General features: G+C 50.2%; 1 protein-coding gene across 1 annotated transcript in view; it reads left to right on the top strand.

The window, feature by feature from the left end:
* The window catches only part of PRKX (protein kinase cAMP-dependent X-linked catalytic subunit), a 77,596-nt gene that overhangs the window by 28,365 nt on the left and 28,713 nt on the right, over positions 1-20,518 (top strand). The window contains exon 2 of the mRNA XM_065901234.1: positions 3,659-3,827. Within this exon, the coding sequence (XP_065757306.1) occupies positions 3,659-3,827 (169 nt within the window). The remainder of the gene's footprint in view (positions 1-3,658; positions 3,828-20,518) is intronic.

The following is a 20,518-nucleotide window of genomic DNA, read 5'->3' as shown; positions in this document are numbered from 1 at the left end:
TCCCTGTGTGACCTCCCTCCTCTCGGGACAGTTTGTGGGTTTGGAGCTGAGGAAGACGGCAGGTCAGTCCCTCCTGACCCTGCGAAATGCATTTTCTGCGCTTTCCCACACCTCACTCTGCAGTTCTTTTTTTTTCCCCCTCTGTTGTGACTTTACTCATAGTAAAGTGATACCTTGTGTTCAAGGTGACCCCTTTATTTATTTTTTAAATCTTTACTGGAGTGTAGTTGAGAAATAGGTTTGGTTTTTTTTTTCCCCCGTTTTTTTGAGATGTGTTTGATGTATAACGCTGTATTAGTTTTGGGTGTGCAACACAATGACTGGACAAATTGCAAATCGTATATATTGCAAACTGATCACCACAGTCTATCTAGTTAACATCCATCACCTCACATAGTTACACATTTTTTTCTCGTGATGAGAACTTTTAAGATCTACTCGCTTAGCGGCTTTCAAGTAAACAATACAGAGTTACTAACTGTAGTCACCATGCCTTACTTGACATCCCCAGGACTTATTTATTTTGTAACTGTAGCCTTCTGCCCTTTAACCCCCTTCATCCATTCCCCCGATCGCTCACCCCTCACCTCTGGCGACCACCGTCGACTCTGTTTCTATGAGTTTGCCCTTTTTTAGATTCCTCATATATATGAGATCATACAGTGTGCGTTTTTCTCTGTTGGACTTATCTCACTTAGCCTAATGCTCTCAGGGCTCATCCGTGATGTCCCAAGTGGCAGGATTTCCTTCGTTTTCTGATTTTATTGGAGTGTAGTTGATTATCACACTAGTGAAGTAAGTGAAGTAAGTTAGACAAAGATCATATGCTGTCACTCATCTGTGACATCTAATTAACAATGATATAAATGAATTTACATACAAAACAGAAACAGACTCACAGATTTCGAAAACAAACTTATGTTTACCAGAGGGGAAACGTGAGGGGGAGGAATCAGTCAGGAACCTGGGATTAACATACACATACGAGTATATATAAAATAGATGATCAACAAGGCTTTCCTTCATTTTTACGCTGAATAATATTCCATTTCGTCTCTTATTGGGCGGAGGTGGGTCATGTAACCGTCCTTACCGGCAGCAAAGCTGAAAGGGGGACTTTTCTACTTTCCAACGGGAGATATGGAGAGCTGGGGATGTGTATTGGAGAGCCTGCCAACACCGAGCAGGAAAAGATGTTTGTCCTTTTTCTTTCTACTGCAATAACAACTTCATACCAGCACCATTGAATGTTGGTCTGGTCTTCAGCGCATTCAAGCCGGTCAGCTTAAAAGTTACAGCATGCTGGTTTCATCTGCCGTCAACAAGACGGTTTCCCTATATCATCCTGTAATTGACTGTGGTGCTGAGGGAGTTCCCCCATCTCTGCACTGCAGGCACTCTGCTTTGAGTTCCCAGTGTTTACAGCACACGCAGCTCAGAGCAAAGCTTAAAAGAGGTTGCAGGCAGAAAGGTAAAAAAAAAACTGTTGAGTCATAGCCGTGTTCTTTCTTTTCATCGTTAGAATTTTAGCGTGTGGTGAGACAGTTGATAACGTTGATATAGTCATCTACCTGTTCTGTCAGATGAAAACAGTATGAGTCCAGACGGGTTCATTTGTTTGCCTTGGGTTCACAGAACAAGTCAAAGGCAAAACTTGCACTAGAAGCCATGCCAGTGTCCTCAGTTCCCACTCATGTGCCCTTTACCAAGCGATCTCATGAAAACACCTAAACTGTGTCCATTCACTCTCCTCGGAGCCCTTTCCCTACTTGCCTCTCTGTGTGGATCCACTTGCACAGAACTTTGTCAACACTGCCTAACTGTGGTGCAGTTCTGTTTTTACTTCCGAATCATCTTTTGATGAGGATGGACTTTTAAAACCTGTACTGGGGCTCATCATTTGCTGCTTCTGGCACAGTTTCTTTCCTTCATGTTTGTACATCACTTTCTACTTGCGCGATAATAAAATATTCACGATTGGGAACTTGCTTTAAAAGCCAAGGTGACTTGGCATTGTCCCTCACCCCAGCTGTGTAAGCCAGTAGATGCACTTACTTCTTTTGCAGCTTGAGAATTTCAATTTGTAGAAAAGGTCCTCCCCCCAAGTGTGTTGCTTAAGTGTAACTTCGTTTTCCTCTCCATGTTACCGTGTGCCATAATGGCGTTCCCAACTCTATGAAAGAGGAGAAGGTGGCTGGCTGCATGGTTGCGTTGAAGGTCTTTTTCGTCTTCGAGCCATCCTCGAATTCCTTTCTTCCTGCATTCTCATCGTGTTGATTGCCATTTTTTCCAGCCAGGGAGCCCCAGTTCGTTGGCCGTTTTCCACACCTCCTTCCCCTGGGAGAGCCCTTCCTCTGCGTTATTTCTTCGATAAACAGGGGCAGAAAGGACAGCCGTCTTGGATAAGCTTCCAGAGGCTCACACATACAGATGTCATTTTTGTGCCCCCAACTTTACCTTTTCTCTGGCCGTAGATAAAATGCCTTTGGAACTTTAATCTCAGAGGTGCCTTAAGTGATTGTCGGCCTGGGGGAGGGGTAGCAGCTGGACCCCACCCCACAGTGAGGCTCAAGAGGATGAAGAAGGGCTGGTGGGAGACCACAGAGGAGGAGACCTTGGGTTGACAGTGTCACAGCCTATGGTACACAAGAGGGTTTGATTTCCTTTTACATTTATACTGTTGATTTCCTTTCATGTTTGCAGTGGTTGCACTTTTTAAATTTTTCTCTCTGTGAGTATCTGCATCGCTTGGTTCTAACCCTTGGCAAGTGTTAACAGAAACACTGAGTGCGTTTAGCTGGCATTCATGGCTTAAAGGAAGCAGCTTGTGAGGAGGGGTGTGTTACACTTGGCTTTTTTTGTTTTGTTTTGTTTTAACAGGACGGTGGCAATCACCAACACGTGTCCTAGAGTTGTGAGCTTATTGGCCTCTCTTACAGTGCTTTGTGGGATAAATAGGAACCTGGCAGGGGTACTCACAAGTTTTTCATGGAAAGAGTTATCTTCTGATTTTTTATTTTTAATCCAATTTTTTAAATTGAAGTCTCGTTAATTCGCAATGTTGTGTTAGCTCCAGGCACACAGCAAAGTGATGCGGTTATATATATGCGTATCTGTTCTTTTTCAGATTCTTTCCTATTATAGGTTATTATAAGATGTTGAGTAGAGTTTCCTGTGCTCTGCAGTAGGTCCTTGTTGTTCTCCTGTTTTATATGTAGTCGTGTATATCTGTTAATCCCAAACTCCTAATTTATCTCTCCCCACCCCCTGCTATCCCCTCCGGTAACCGCAAGTTTATTTTCTATGTCTTGTCTTGATCTAGAAAACCTAAAGAAAAAGACACATCGAAGGACCGTATTTAGCATCCTTTACCGTTCTGCCTTTCCCCGCGTGTGTGTTTGTGTGCGCATTTCCTCTGGGACGACTCATTTGCAGAAAGGATGGCCATTCGCCCCTATTAAAGAACAGTTCGGGGGCAAGTGATCCTGTGTATGTGTCAGTTCAGTTGACCGTTCCAGACAGGTGCCTGTCACCCAGCCCTCGCACCAGGTGTATCGCCGGTACTGAGTTGTCGGAGCCTCCAGGTTGTCTTGAGGTCGGGGTGCCGGTCTCCCGTCCTGGGGGCCGTGACTGCTGACACCGCGTCTCCCCACTGCAGGTACGGGGACGTTCGGTCGCGTGCAGCTGGTCCGCGAGAAGCAGAGCACACGTTTCTTCGCCCTGAAGGTGATGAGTATCCCGGACGTCATCCGCCTGAAGCAGGAACAGCACGTTCACAACGAGAAATCCGTGCTGAAGGAAGTCAGCCACCCGTTCCTGGTCAAGCTGTGAGTCCCCTTCGCCGGGTCCCCGCCCTCCCGGACCCCAGGTGGATTTTCCTGCGGGAGGTGGGAGGATGGTCACAGCGGGTCACCCTCTGCTGAGACATCTCAGCTCCCGGTCTCGCGGAGAAAGGCGCCGTTCCCACGAGTGCCTGCCCAGGGTGGCACGCCTGGCGCCGCACCCCCTGCGCCAGCCGCGTGTCCACAGGGCCACCTGGGGCCCGCCAGAGGCTCTGTCCCCTCCTCCCACCCCCAGCCCCCTGGACAGCCCGTCCAGTCGGTCTTCCTGGGACCTCAGCCACCTGCTCACCTCTGCTCACGCACGTCGTTTCTTGGGTTTCTAGCTGGCCGTTCAGTGGCCCCATGTCGATGCCTCATAGAACCTTCCAGTTGAAGGTGCCCAATGTGGACCAAATGGATCCCTCTTTCTGCCACGCTCTTTGCTGGCGGAGGGTAAGGCCGTTTCCCACTCAGGGGCCTCAGGTGTGGGCGTCCACAGAGGGCTCTCCGTTCCCATCCCCGGGGGCCGGGCACCGCTTCCCACCCCTTCCGCCGCCTTCCTCACGCCCCTTCGCAGCCCCCGACCCCTCCCAGCCCAGCCTGGTGTGGGCCCCCCTCTCTGGCCTGAGTGCCCAGCTGTTCTTGGCCTCCCAGACTTGCCTCTTTCAAGGCGTTCTTTGCTTTAACTACAGCCGTAGTGATCCCTTCACCCGCACGGCCCTCCGATGACCTGCGTCTCTGCTGACACATCCTCAGGGAATGACCCCAGGGGCTCAGTGGCCTAGAAACGGCTCATCCCGGTCTCTGGCTCTGCCTCTGGCCCTTTTCAGACGCTCTTGCCTCCATCCCAGGAAAGTGACCTGCAGTAGAAGGTGGGAGGTGCCATCCATGTTGTCACCGCAGGGCCACCCGCCCCCCCTGTGGTGCCTCCTTCATCTGCCTCTCCCCACCCCCTGCCTCTCCCACCTCACCCTCACCTGCCTTTCTTCTGCAATACACCTGCCTGTACACAGAGACAGGCGCCTGCACCCTGCTCTTGGAGCATGTTGCACGTGCCCCAGTGCAGGGAGATAACACCTGTCAACTCACAGCCGCGGAGCAATGTCCCCAGGGCCCGAAACAGCGTGTCACTCGGAGCACGGACGGGCGGCATGTTTGACGGGCGACAGAAGGGAAGCAGCTGACTTCTTGTCTTACTTTCCTTTTAAGAAGCCCAGCGGCCGTGTCGGGCCAGTGTGGACGGGTCAGTAGAGTCTCATGCTGTTGAGTCATTAAAATCGAAACAAAGAAAGAAGTAGCCAGGGCAGCAGAGCCGCCACCCCTCCCTGTTCAGGTCTGAGTCTCCTCTTCGCTGGGAGGTGGTGGGAAGATGGGTAGAAAATCTGATGCGTGTAGATCTTCTTCTGGAAAGAAGAAAAGCGTCTACTCCTGGTGTCTCTTCTAGAAACTGAAATAGTGATTCTGGATAACGACTTCAGTTGGCTAGGGTTTTCAGTACACGTTTTGTAAAGGAGACGTGGACTCCCTTATCTGTTGCCAAGTCATTCTCACGTGATTTAGGAGAACGGTCTTGGGCTTTTACCAAATACAGGAAGTCTCAAGCCAGGACCTCCAGGGTGTGTCCCCGAGGGTGCTTTGTGGCTGAGTTTTCCCAGGAAGACGGGGCATCTGGCCGCTGGGTTCCGGTTTGCTCTGGAAACCAAGTGGCGTGATCTGTTGTGTGTCTGCAGTGAAATTAGGAGAACGTGGAAGAGAAGCAGGTGGAATGGATGGTGAAAACGAAAAGTCTGAGACATTGGCGTCGAGAAGACACAAGTTTGGAGAAGAGGGAAGAAGCCAGTGGGAGGAGTGCTTGCCAGGGCTGTGCGTGGGTGGTGGGCGTGCCGCCCAGCGGCTGGCGGGGCTGCTGAGGTCACCTCAACGCATATTTTCTGGGATCAGGCACGTCCCCCTGGAAACATTAGGGTGATGCTATAGGGAACCTTGGGGGATGGCTTCCATTCTGGGAACTCCACCTTGCTGTGGGTTGAATTGTGTGTCGTGTCCCCCCCAACCCCTGCAAAAGATACGTTGATGTCCTGACCCCCAGTACCCGTGAATGTGACCTTATTTGGAAGTTGGGTCTTTGTAGGTGTAATCAAGATATAGGTCGAGGTCCTACAGGAGTAAGGTGGGTTCTCCATCCGATGTGATGGGTGCCCTTGTAAACAAGCGGAGAAGACACACAAAGACACACAGAGAGGAGAAGGCCACGTGAAGACAGAGGTGGAGATTGGGGGTGATGCGGCCATAAGCCGAGGAGCCTCAGGGATTGCTGGCAACCACCAGAAGCTATAGAAGAAGCTAGGATGGATCCTTCCCTGGAGATTCTAGAAGGAACCACCAACACCCTGATCTTGCACTTCTGGCCTCCAGAACTATGACAGGATGCATTTCTGTTGTTTAAGCCACCCAGTTTGTGGTCTTTTGTTACGGCAGCCCCAGCAAAGCCCCAAACACACACCCCGTCGTCTCCTGGAGTGGGGACCAGCCTAGGTGATGGGCTCTGGAGATGCTTTCTAACTACGTCAGAGGAGTCCCCAGGATAGAATCCTTGAGCTTTGGGAAGTTAAAAGGGAATAGGGAAAAGGAGGACCGTGAAAAACAGAGCTTTAGTCAGACAACTCTGCTTCCTTGACTCCTGGACAGCTAATCAGGAGGGTTCCTCATCAGGTAGGGTAGACTGCCGAATCCAGAGGGACGCAGATTCTGTATTCCGATGTTCCGTGCTTTTGGATAAGTACCTGAATTGTTTCCATCACAAAGGCTGTAAGACCTAGTTTCAGTGGGATGGAATTTGACCCCAGGTTATCTAAATCGGGTTTTCTCTAATTTTAAAGAGTGTGATCTCTCTGCACTGTGGTAGCTCTGTAATCTGACAGTCTCTTTGCTACCTTGATATTCCTGTTGCCATACAGCTCACTGGGTGCAGGCACACCTCAGTGTCGTCCTTCTATATGTCAGGTCCAACTGTGCTCCGGCCAAGAGGCAGGAACTTTTCCTGGTCCTTTAGTCCACAAGGCTGTCCTCTGCGTGTCTGTGTCCTGGCCTCGTCTTCCTATAAGGACCCCAGCCCTACGGGATCAGGACCCAGCCTAGTGACCTCATTTCACGTTCATCCCCTTTTTAAAGACTCCATCTCTAAATCCGGCCACATGCTGAGGTCCTGGGGGTTAGGACTTCAGCATATAGATTTTGGGGTGACTTGCTAGGTGCAGGTCTTTCAGTGCACAGGGTCTTATTATAAAGTATTTGTAGCCTTTGGAAGTTTCCTGTGCATGATCACTTGTGGGACCCGGCAGTGTTTGAAAACAGATTAAATTGATGCAGGGTCAGCAGACTCTAGAGGTGCCCCACACGTAACGGGGGGCGAGCGCTGTATCTGACCAGCCCCGCGAACGGGGGGAGTAGGGTGCCCAGGGCCGCTGGATGGGGCACCGGATTTAGTGGGAAGAGACCACGAGGGAAGCAGGTATCGAATCCCCCCAGCCGCGCAGTTTCTCTTGGAAATGAGTTGCTTCTCCCAACATCTGCCTTTCATACTGTCCGGAAGTGTTGAGTGAGCCTTACTTGCGTTCACGTGAAGCCACGTGGAATACCGATGATCCCAGGTATCACGCCGAACACAGACTCAAGTTTCAACTTCCACTTGAACGATTTGGCTTGTTCGCCCACGGTGTTATTAGCGTTCGGTATTTGAAGTGCTACTGGTTGCGTTGTTGAAAGTCGGCCAGGACGTTCATTACGTCCACATCAGAGAATGCATTCTGTTCTGGGATAAAGCAATCCTGAAGGCCAGTTCAGCCAGCGTAGAGATAATTTTAGAAGAGCTGACAAACTCAGTGTAGAAGGATTGTGTTACAGACAAGGTGTCCCGGGGAGGAAGGCTTGTGTCCCGCCCCTAGACCAGGACCCTGTGTCTGCTCCCTGCCCTTTGTGCCCTTTGTGTGTATAGAAATCACTGGCATCTTAGAGCTGGTGGGATCCAGGACAGGCGTTCTCACCTGGGCACCACTGACACTGGGGACGGGAAATTCTTTGTGGTGGCGGCTCTTCTGTGTAGTAGAGGAGGTCTAGCAGCATCCCTGGTGTCTACCCACTCAATGCCAGGAGCACACTCCCTCTGTGGTGTGATGGCAAAAAATGTCTTTAGACGTTGACAGAATATGTCCCAGGGAGTGAAATAGTCCTGATTACAGACCACTGCCTAGATAGATAGATAGGTAGAAAGAAAGAAAGAATGCGTGGATGGAAGGAAGAAAGGAAGACAGGATGAATAGGCAGGTGATATAGAAATAGATAGTGAGATAAATAGATTGATAGGTAGATATTTGGGAAGATGGATGGGTGGGTGGGTGGATGGATGGATACCCAGATGGTAGATGATTAGATAGGTTGACGGTTGGATGGATGGGTTGAAGGATGGATGGATGGTTGGTTGATAACGCCTGTGATACAGGCACACACAGAGATTAGGTGGGTGTGGGTGCATTCTCACTTCCCTGTCCCAGCCCCTGCACGTGGAGTTCCATCATCTAGTCTTGGTGATGAGCCTGTGGACCCAATAACAGTCCCAGTGCCGTGTCACTCATTGCGCGGTAGAAGACCCGGGTAGCCAGCCATGTTTCATTGGCTTTCCGCTACAGATCTGGGTATGAAAGAACTCAGAGGTCCATCACCCATGGGGCACATCCTTCTCATTATTGGCGAAATGACAGCTTGGATCTCCACGTAGAGGAACTTGGGTCTTAGTCTGGAGAGGACGAGCCCATAGCCTAAAGGAAAGGTCTTTCTTCCTGCCCACAGACTTGAGTCTGGTGTGCATCTCCATTGGCACGTGGACAGGTAGTTAGTAAAACTGTTCCTTGACTTTGCTGATAATTAAGGAGGAAAGAGGGGTCCCTTGACCCCTCTGCACTTGAGTTTCAGAAGCAAAAGTCCAGAAATAGCTCTCCTTCCTCTTTCACCATCGCCTGCAAGGGACAGCTGTGACAGAAGGAACACGGCCACTTCCCAATTCCTTGTTCTGTGCTTTGTCCGAACGTAATGAAATGTCCATTTTGAATTTTGGGGGTTCTGGCAAGGTGGATGCTTATAAAAGGGAGGTTTGAATTCTCCTGATGGAGGGAAACTGTGAAGTTCCCGACGAGGCTCTGGTAGATCCCGGCGTGGTTGGTAAGGACGGAATCGTCAGCCCTTTGGGGCGGGAGATCCTAATCCCCTAAGGACGCCGCAGCAGCATCTCGCAGAAGGAGAAGGCGTTTGTTGGCTGACAGGTGGGGGGAATGCTTGGTGCAGGGGCCACCGGGTCAGCCAGCAGGCTGGGACATGGGGAGGGATCTGAGTCCGCCTTGGACACGAGGCTGGCCTTGGTGGGGAGCTCCAGCATTGATGCTGGTGTGTGACTCAGGAGCTGGGGAAGGAGATGGGAACGGGCCCCCAGGGCACCTCTGGGGAGGTTAGATGGACGCACGGTGCGCTTCCCTGTGCGTTCAGCTGGGGACTTGGGTGCGAGGACAGAGCACGAGGTCACCTCGTCCCCGCCTTCCACAGCGGTGTACTGGCCTGGCACACGCCTGGGAAGTTGGACGGGAGAGACAGGGTTCCAGGTGGGGCAGTTTCCAGGGAGCCATCTGGGAAGAGAGAGAGAGCAAACGGTGGTCCTTGGGAAGGCATCAGATGTAGCCACCGAGCATTGGGACCCCTGGGGACCACAACAGGGGGAGCCTGGGCTGGGGATGGCGAAACAAGTTCAGGTCCCCTCGCCGGGGTGGGGGGGGGGCACTGGTTACCATGGAGCCGGTTCGGAAACTGGAAGGGATGTTCCAGAGCCTCAGGTTGCGACGGGCGATGGGGCTCAAGAAAGGGTGACGTGAGTGGCTTTCTGTTTTCTCCTTTTGATGGCAGAGTCCAGCTTTACGGCAGCATCTGGAGAAATGGTGAGCGACTTTAAAGTTAGGTGTCTCCAGCTAGATGAGGCTGACTTTTAAGTTAATTAAAATGCCACAAGGGAGGCGCTCACTGCAGACTTTGCAAATAAAAGACAATAATCAAATGTGGAAAGTGCTTCTTTGAGCTCAGAGCTGACGTCTCTGCCGGTACTTTCCTACTCATTGTCAGTGACGGCCACTTTTTTTTTTTTTTGCTGTTTATGGAATAATTGATAAATATGTTCTCTCCAATGCATTTTTTCAATTTTAATTTTTTAATCGTGGTAAAATGTACCTCACATAAAATTTACCATCTTGACTTTTTTTTTTTTTTTTTTTTTTGCGGTACGCGGGCCTCTCACTGTTGTGGCCTCTCCCGTTGCGGAGCACAGGCTCCGGACGCGCAGGCTCAGCGGCCGTGGCTCACGGACCCAGCTGCACCATGGCATGTGGGATCTTCCCGGACCGGGGCACGAACCCATGTCCCCTGCATCGGCAGGCGGACTCTCAACCACTGCGCCACCAGGGAAGCCCTTGACTTTTTTTTTTAAACATCTTTATTGGAGTATAATTGCTTTACAGTGGTGTGTTAGTTTCTGCTTTATAACAGAGTGAACTAGCCATACATATACATATCTCCCCATATGGCTTCCCTCTTGCGTCTCTGCCTCCCACCCTCCCTATCCCACCCCTCTAGGTGGTCACAAAGCACCGAGCTGATCTCCCTGTGCTATGCGGCTGCTTCCCACTAGCTATCTGTTTTACATTTGGTAGTGTATATATGTCCGTGCCTCTCTCTCACTTCGTCCCAGCTTACCCTTCCCCCTCCCCGTGTCCTCAAGTCCATTCTCTACATCTGGGTCTTTATTCCTGTCCTGCCCCTAGGTTCTTCAGAACTTTTTTTTTTTTTTAGATTCCATATATATGTGTGATCATACGGTATTTGTTTTTCTCTTTCTGACTTACTTCACTCTGTATGACAGACTCTAGGTCCATCCACCTCACTACAACTAACTTAACTTCGCTTCTTCTTATGGCCAAGTGATATTCCATTGTATACATGTGCCACATCTTCCTTATCCGTTCGTCTGCCATCTTGACCATTTTTAAGTGTATAATTCAGTGACATTAAGTCCGTCCACATCGTGCAGCCATCCCAACCATCATCTCCAGAACCTTTTCATCTTGCAGAGTTGGAACTCATGGTGCCCATGAAGCACTGCGTCCCTGTCCCCCTCCCCCATCTACTTTCTGATAAGTGTGACAACCCTAGGGACCTCCTCTGAGTGGAATCCCACACTGTGTGTCCTTTTGGGTCTGGCTTCTCTCACCCAGCATCATTTTCTCAAGGCACATCCACATTGTAGCCTGTATCACAATGTCCTTCCTTTTCATGGCTGAGTAATATTCCATGGTGTGACTGGAACACATTTGTTTATATCCATCACGTATCCATGGACACCTGGGTTGCCTCCACCTCTTGGCTGTTGTAACGCTGCTGTGAACACAGGTGTACAGGCGTCTCAGTCCCCGCTTCAACTCCTTGAGTGCATTTTCGACATCTCATTCTCTTTCCTGCCCGTGGAGAGTGCTTAAGCATTTTCTCTTCTCTCCTCTGCTTTTCTTTCTGTTTTATTTTTTTTTCTCAGCTTGCCTCATTCCCTTTTCTTTCTTCCTTTGTCCCTCCGTCATCACCAGGTCACCACGTGGACAGTTTGGTATGATGCCTTCTGTCCTCCTCCCTGTGCTTAAAGAGCTCTGTGTGTGCGTGCTCGCACACAGAGTGTGGCATCCTTACAGCATATTATACACATTTGTTTTGCCTCTCAATGTTTTTAACTCTGCTTCGTAGAGATCCCTCCTGGGCATTTTGGGTGGACGCGTTCCAGGAGGCCGGGCGGGGGTGAGGGCGTACAGAAAGGGAGGGAGGTCTCTTAGCTTTTCCTTGGAGAGGAGCTGGGCCATGGGCCATGCAAGGTAGAGGTGGGAGGACCAGGGAGCGACGTGGTATGGGGGCCGGACGTGTGTGAATGTGTGCACGTGCTCCCAAAGTCACGCACTGTAGTCACGCCCGCTGTACAGTAGACGCTCCAGACGCCTCAGCTCAGCTTCTCACTCACACCTGCTCCTTCCAAGCTAGACTCACCCACCCACCTGGCGCCTGGTCCCTTCTGCCCAGATGTCTCTGCAGGCAGTTCAGGGTCCTCGTGTTGGAAAGGAGTTCTTGACCTTCCTCTTTGCCCCACACCTCCAATCAGTTCCTCCTCTGGACTCCCCCCAAATGGCCCTTCCAGCTCCTGGGTCCCCCCCACCCCCCACACCCCCGGGCACTGTTTTTGATTTCCTTTTCTTTGCTGCTGTGTTCACCCTAACCAGGGCTTCTGCCCTTTCCTCTTCCTTTTTTTTTTTTTTTAATTCTTTGCACTATAGTTGATTTACAGTTTTGTGCTCGTTTCACGTGTACAGCAAAGTGATTCCGTTTTATATATTTATATAAAGCTCTTTTCCGATTCTTTTCCATTATAGAGTATTCTAAGAGATTGAGTAGAGTTCCCTGTGCTCTACAGTAGGTCCTTGTTGGTTATTTTATATATAGTGGTGTGAACATGTTAACCCCAAACCCCTAGTTTTTAACCCCTCCGCCCCGCTTCCCCTTTGGTAACCATAAGTTTGTTTTCTGTGTCAGTGAGTCTATTTCTGTTGTGGAAGTAAGTTCGTTTGTGTCATATTTTAGATTCCTCATCTAAGTGACATCGTGTGGCATTTGTCTTTCTCTTTCTGGCTTACTTCACTCGATACGATAATCTCTAGGTCCATCCATGCTTCTGTGTCTGTGAGTCTGTTTCTGTTTTGTACGTAGATGCATTTCTGTTACTTCTTAGATTTCACATAGGAGTGATGCTGTATAACGTCTGTCTTTCTCTGTCTGACTGACCTCACATAGTATGATCATCTCCAGGTCCATCCATGCCGCTGGAAGCGGCATCGTTTCATTCTTTTTCATGGCTCAGTGGTATTCCACTGTGTATACACGTACCACGTCTTCTTTATCCAGTCCTCTGTCGATGGACACTGCTGTTGCTTCCATGTCTTGGCTGCAGTGACTGCTGCTGTTGTGCACACAGGGGTGCATGGATCTTTTCGAGTTAGAGTTTTCATCTTTTCCAGACCTGCCCTTGCCTCTTGTAAGTCACATCTCCAAAGTCCATCCACCTTTGTTCATCTGGGTCCCCTCTCTTTCTTCTCAGTCACCTCCCCAGGGCTCATCCACTCTTGATTGGAGACGGGGGCTTCTTTCTGACATGAAAACCCAACTGTCATCCTTTGTTTTCCAGTCCCGTCAATGACTTTCCTTCCTGCCCTCAACAAAATGCAGACTCCCTACGGTGCGTCCACAGCTCTAGGGTTTGACTGGTGCCTCAGTTTCCAACTTCCCTGTGTGTCTGTCCCCAGCCTCCGTCGACCACAGATACACCTGGCCAACCCTTCCCATCTTGCTGGGACACACACCCCCCTTCTGTGTTCGGTGTTTAGAGCTGGTTCCCCTGCTTCCCACAAGGCTCATGACAGGCCAAACGGGAGGTGCCCTTTCCAGTGTGTCCAAGATAGGACATTGCCAGGTATGAAGTGGGTCCTTTGTTGTTGTTTTTTTTTTTTTTATGTGGACCATTTTTTAAGTCTTTATTGAATTTGTGACAATATTGCTTCTGCTTTATGTGTTTTGGTGTTTCGGCTGCGAGGCATGTGGGACCTTAGTTTCCCCGACCAGGGCTCGAACCCGCACCCCCTGCACGGCAAGGCGAAGTATCAACCACTGGACCACCAGGGACGTCCCCGAAGTGGGTCCTTGTCCAGATGTATCCACTAAACAAAGAGAAAACCAGTGGGTGGTGAGGTCAATAAAGACGGGTGATCGTGAGTTACTGGAGATGTTGCTCGGTGATGCTAACCGTGGGTCCCACACCTTTGAGATCCGCTACGTGCGTGCTTTTCTCGTAGCGACGTGATAAACCTTGCTTTTGGCCCTCGAACTTCTACTCTTTTTATAGACTCGGTCCTGCAGTTGATGAGAATGACGGGATGAACAGATTAGCTCCTGCAGTGTATCCCGCTTCTGATTTTCTAACCTCAAGAGTTTCATTCCTCTGTGGTCACGTGGACTGCCTCCTGTCAGCCACAAGCACCAAGCGATGACTGTTACTGTTTTTGGAATTGTGATGTCAGGAAGTGTTTGAATATTCGTTTACTTCCGATCATTAATAATACCCAGCCCTTCACAACTTCTGTCCATACAAGAAACCTCTTAACTGGTGGAGCTTTGAAGCAAAGATGTATCGGCGGAATTTCTTTTCTTCCTTTCGATGCTGTATTTGATTTTCGTGATTTGGAGAAGGCAAGTGGCATCAGGGCCCTCAGGACTTTTGTTTGTTTTATAGCCATAATTTCTATTTGTTACGGGTGCCTTTATTTGAAAAGTATTGCTTCTTAAGCAGGCTGATGACGGATCACTTCTGCGTGTGATCTGCAAAGGTCAAAATGACTTATCCACTTATTATACGGTGGCTTTCGTAGGTGTGCTGGTTGGTTGAAGTTTTGTTTGATTTCATTAGATATTTGTGGAACGGACGTCTTCATCCATCTTGATCGGTCAGGATAGTTCTCCCCACTCTGCCCCTTGTTTGTGACATTTGAGACTGTGATGCGGTGATTTATCCTAAGAAATATTTATCTGGTTTGCTTCTCAGTTCCTGGCACGGAGTTCCTAAAACCCTTGAAATCTCCTAAGTGTTGAGAGCCATAAAGGTGTCTTGGAAAGCCCCCCGGTCACCTGTGGCTGGGGGCTGGTTACAGGGGAACCAACCCTTAGAGGGTTGGAACTGTCAGTCCCACCCTGACCTTGGGAAGCGGAGGGGGGCTGGAGGTTGAGTTCGCTTCCCAGTGGCCAGTGAGTTAATCAGACCTACGTAATGAAGCCTCTATAAAACCCCAAGAAGGTAGGGTTCAGAGAGCTTCCGTGTCGGTGAACATGTAGAGATTTGGGGAGAGTGCAGCCTGGAGAGGGTGTTGGGGTCCCCTGCCCCCTCCCCAAATCTCACCCTCTGCATCGGTCCTATCTGGCTGTTCCTGAGTTAGCTCCTCTTATAATAAACCGGTGATCTAGCGCGTAAACGTTCCTGACTTCTGTGAGCCGTTCTAGCAGATGAAACCCAAGGAGAGGTCGTGGCAACCTTCCACCTGCAGCCGGTCGGTCAGAAGCACAGGTGGCCCCCTGGACTTGCCGTTGGGGTGTTGTGGGACTGAGCCCTTACCCCGTGGGGTCTGATGCTAACTCCGGGTGCATAGTACCAGAACTGAGTTGAATTCTAGGACACCCAGCTGGTATCCGAGAATGGCTTGGCGTGTGAGGAATTGGGAGCCGGTTAACAGACCCTTCACCCTCAGTTGCTTCCTATGTCGGTCGACCTACCCGTGGATCAAATTGCAGTTCCCCTAGAGCCCAGGGGACGGAAAGAGAGACTGTGACCCCGGCCTCCTTCCCGAATCACCTGGTGTCCAGCCACGCTATTTTTTGGGACTGACGCACTGCACTTACTTGCTCAACCCTGAAAGTTGTCTCATTCCTTGCTGCTGACCCCATCTGGGTTCTGTCCTCACCTCCCCACATTGTTCATTATCTGATGCTCCTGAGAGTTGAGATGAGTTTGCCTTGGAACCTTGGGATGCATCGTTTGCCAGAGCTGAGAAGACGTCAGGACAGTCTCAGCCTGTTAGTGGGTCTGCGGGAGCAGTTACAGAAGTTACGCAAAGAATGAGTTGCCTAGCAGCTCCCTGATGACCTCCAGGTGCGTGCGTGTGTGTGTGTGTGTGTGTGTGTGTGTGTGTGTGTGTGTGTGTGCGCGTGTGTGTGTGTATTGGAGCAGCGGAGAGATAGGCTCCTGTATATTTCTCCTACCTTTTCAACCCAATTCACAGCTGTAGAAAATGGTCGTGCCCTTGCTTAGATATTATTGACTGTTTCACGTCTTCTTAAGGGCTCAGTTCGGCCCCGAAATCCCGGAATCCCAGGCCTTCCCAGGTGAGTTCTAGCTAGATTGGCCATCCGCCCTGCCCCAGAGAAATTCAGCAGGTCACCAGTTTACGTAGAGGTTCAGTGTACAAGTTCACCAGTCAGGTGTCAGGACCCTAGAACAGCGGTCCCCAAGCTTTTTGGCTTTGGGGGCCGGTTTTGTGGAAGACGGTTTTTCCACGGAGGTGTGTGTCTATGGTGGGCTTCAGGTGGTAATGTGAGCGATGGGGCGGTGTGGGGGGGGAACAGCGGCTCATCTCCTGCTGTGCGGCCCGGTTCCGAACAGGACGCGGATCAGTACCGTGGCCTGGGGGTTGGGGACCCCTGCTCTAGAACACATCTCCCCGTCAGAACCGCAAAGCCCTTGCTGGGTTCTCAGCTCGCCCGCAAAACACAGCGAGGCTGTCGTGCGTTTGGGATGCCGTGCGCTTCTATTCAAGCATCACGGCACGGAACGTCCTTGCCATACACGTCGGTATGTGGACCGGAGAAGGAGGGCGGGCGGCCCAAAGGTAACGACTCATCTCGATTTTAAATGATGGAAGGAAGATGGGCGTCTGCTCAGACGATTTCTCCAGAAAGCCATGTCGGGGAGGAAGACATTTTCCTTATCCTTCCAGGCTCTTCTGGCTGGTCTGAGAATGAAATGGACGTGAGACAGATGAACAGGAGAAAGTCCCACGAAAGTTGAATCCCCTGGACGCACGGGAGAGACCCAGGAAAGCGGAGTCACTCACAAACATGGTCCTAACCCTCATCTTAAATGCTATCATCTTCAGCTAAAGGCGAAAGAGCCTGTTGGGTTAGTGGCTTGGGACTTCAAAGGGAAGGAGGGCCGTTGACATGGAGACGGAAAAGAAAAGGGTTGGTAGACAAGTGTTTGCTGAGCCTGCAGAGACAATGGGACACAGGGTGGACCGTGATCTCCAGGCCCTGCTGTTTCCCCACCACGGGTGGCCCATATCACGGGCAGACATCTCTGGCGAGGAGAGGGGTCCCAGGAACAGCTCCTCCGTCTAAATTCTTTTAGGCTATTAGCGAGAAGGTCAGAGTTTCTCTTTTGAGTCTTTGGGCTTTGATTGTTTTCAGGTCGAAATAATCCGCGTGCCAAAGAGATACTTTGCGGGGGGAGCAAAGTTGTGTTCCACTCCAGTAGCAATAGCCACAACCCACAACCCCAAAGCACTCTTCCTGCGTCCTGTGTTCCCTCAAGTCTCAACACTGCAAATCTCGAGCCTTTGAGCTGTCAGATGTGAGAAGGGGAACAGGCCAGAGATGCACGGCTGTCAGGAACTGGGGGAAAAGCCACGCCTAGACGTGGCTGCCGCTGTGCTTCTTACAGACGGGATCCGGGGCCGTCTCTGACTCTGAGAGACAGAAATCAACGAGGAACACCGAGAAAGAATGGCATGTATGGCCACCCTATCGGAGGGTAGCCGTCATCCCCCAGCCGCACCCGTCGTGCAAAGAGTCTGCACGTGTAAACGCGCATGTAGAGAAACCCTTTCGTAACGCGTGGCCCGCATTGTGCGAAGACATATAAACCATAGTGCTTAACAAAACAGCCATTCATTTGAACACCAGAAGAGTGTGTTGTCCTTTTTTCTTTTTAAAAGGCTTCCCTTGGGCATAGAAAAGTTTTTCACATCCACGACGGGGGGCGTTTTTCCTCTCTGCAGCCCATCTTTTTTTTTTTTTTTTCAAATGTGACCGCACGCACCGCAAGGCTTACGGGGATCTTAGTTCCCCAACCAGGAACTGAATCCGTGCCCTCGGCAGTGAAAGCACCAAGTCCTGACCACTGGACCGCCCGGGAAGTCCCCCATCTTTTTATTTATTGCAGAAACTTACACCTTCCTGACCACTGCCACACTTGGTTACTGCTTGGTGATCTTCCTTCCAGCTACTTTTTGGGTCATTGCAAACTATCTCCTCCAGTGCTTTGTGTATATATCGATACGGTTGATTACAGGCAGATCTCAGACATAACGGTGGGTTCCGTTCCAGAGCACCACAGTAAAGTAAATAGCGCCGTAAAGCGAGTCACGCGAAGCTTTTGGTTTCCCAGCGCATCTACAAGTTACGTTTACGCTGGACTGAAGTCTGTTAAGTGTGCAGTACCATTATGTCTAAAAAAAAAAGCAATGTGGGTGCCATAGTGAAAAACACGTTATTGGTAAAAATCGCTCACCAACCTCGGAGCCTTCCGTGACTTGCTTTTTTGCAATAGAAACACCCCAAATCACAGATCGCCACAGTAACGAAAAGGTTTGAAGTATCGCGAGAATTACCAAAAGGGGACCCAGACCCCCAGAGTGAGCAAATGCTCTTGCAAAAATGGTGCCCGTAGAGTTGCTTGCGAAACAGGGTTGTGACAGACCTTCCATGTGTTAAAAATGCGGTGTGTGCAAAGCACACTGAAACGAGGTGTGCCTGTATTGTTCTTTACTTTATTGGAACAGCCCATCCCAGCAGCCAAGACCATCTGGTGCGTGGTGCCCTGTGCATTGCTCACCCAAGGACGCCGGGTCCTCCGAGCATCCTTTGTTTTCATGGAAGCCCAGAGGGACGCAGCTCTTTGGGACCAGCCTTGGAGGGGAGCACAGCGTCCTGAGCAGAGAAGATGCCCGAGCCGGGGGTTCGGGGATCAGGCACCGCTGGCACGGTAGCCTCACGTTGCTTCACATCATCGTCTGTGTGTCCCGATCCTGCGGGGGGGAGGGGGGGACCTTTATATGCTTGTGCGTGAGTCACGCTTCTGTGTCCTAAATCCGCTCAAAAACAGAGCCCTTACTTCCAAAGAGCGTTTCTCTTTTATTCTACGTCTTTTTTTTTTTTTTTAACATCTTTATTGGAGTACAGTTGCTTTGCAATGGCGTATGAGTTTCTGCTATATAACAAAGTGAATCAGCCATACGTAGCTACGTCTCCTTTACAGGCAAACTTTCTTCTCCATCAGTGCTTATCTCCCCAGGATGTAGCTGTTGCTTTTCCTCTTTGCCGTGACCTCTAAAATTCATTCAGGACTCTGTCTCTTCTCGCATCTATATTCTTCTTTTCTCCTCAGCTTGTCGCTGCTGCCTTTTCTCCCGTGAACAGAGCCGATCAGCACCTTTCTAAAGGTGATGCGTCTCTTCTGACTCTCTGGGGACATCTCCTACCCGTTGTTGCTTAGAAATCTCTTGCTTTGGGGTTTTGTTAATGGCCACCTTTCCCAGTAGGTGTCTGGGAGGCCATCATGAATGGACTGGAAATTTGCAGTCTTGATGACGACCCTGGGGCCACTGAACCAGGTGTGATCCCTGAGGTGTGCCCTCCCCGTGTGAGTCTGCTCGGGCTGTGAGACGAGCGCCCCAGACGGCACGGCTGTATCAGCAGAGTTACTAGCGCATGTTTGGGGAGGTTGCAAGTCTGAGGTCAGGATGTCGGCCTTGTGGGTGCCCTTTGAGACCGTGGAGATGGCCGTCTCCTCCCTGTGTCCTCCCAGGGTCGTCCCTCTGTGTGTGTCTGTGTCCTGATCTCCTCTTCTTATAGGGACACCTGTCCTATGGGATCAGGGCCCACCCTAGTGACCTCATTTACCTTCATCCCCTCCTTAAAGACCGTATTTCCTAATCGAATCACCTCCTGAGGTCCTGGGGTGAGGACTTAACATATGAATTTGGGGGTTGGGGACACAGTTCAGCCCATAACAAGCTGTTCACCAGTTTATCATCAGAAGTTGGTATTTACTCTTGGCCGTTCTGAGACCTTTGCATGTCGACAGGATAGCCATCCCTTAGCATTGTGTCTCCCTGTATCCTAACATCTGCGTGCACCTGAATCTTAACGTCTACCTATACGTGTCCAAACGTGTGTCTGTACACGTAACGTTAACATCATCTGTGCCACATCTTAGCACATCGAATGGGTACCTGTACCCATCACATGGATCTCTGCCAAACCTTAACATGTGTCCACACACATATCTCGACATCTGTTCACCTATACGAGTATCTTAACGTCCACCTAGAGATCGATCTTAACGTGTATTTATACACATAATGTGACATCTGTCTATGCCGTGTCTTAACATGTATCTGTACCAATAACATCGCTCTCTACCAAATCTTAGCATTGCCGCACACACAGATGTGAGCATCGGTCCATCTGTATGAGTATCTTAACATCTACCTAGGGATGTATCTTTTCTTACAAAATAATCATCTGTTTATGTGTTGGTTTTTCTGTTCTAATACCTATAGACATATCTTAACATCGATCTCTACCAAATCTTTTTTTTTTTTTTTTTTTTGGCTGTACGCAGGCCTCTCACTGCTGTGGCCTCTCCCGCTGCGGAGCACAGGCTCCGGACGCGCAGGCTCAGCGGCCATGGCCCACGAGCCCAGCCGCTCCGCGGCATGTGGGATCTTCCCAGACCGGGGCACGAACCCGCGTCCCCTGCATCGGCAGGCAGACTCTCAACCACTGCGCCACCAGGGAAGCCCTCTACCAAATCTTAACATCTGTCCACACACGTCTTGCATCTGTCCATGTATATGAGTGTCCTAACATGGACCTAGAGATATATCGTTTTTTTAAAGATTTAATTGAAGTAGAGTTGATTTACAATGCCGTGTTAATTTCTGCTGTACAGCAAAGTTATTCCCTTATACGTATCT

The sequence above is a fragment of the Phocoena phocoena genome, chromosome X (assembly GCF_963924675.1).
Source record: "Phocoena phocoena chromosome X, mPhoPho1.1, whole genome shotgun sequence".
Taxonomy (NCBI): domain Eukaryota; kingdom Metazoa; phylum Chordata; class Mammalia; order Artiodactyla; family Phocoenidae; genus Phocoena; species Phocoena phocoena.
The sequence above is the reverse complement of the archived record's forward strand: the minus strand, read 5'-3'. Positions and strand labels throughout refer to the sequence as shown.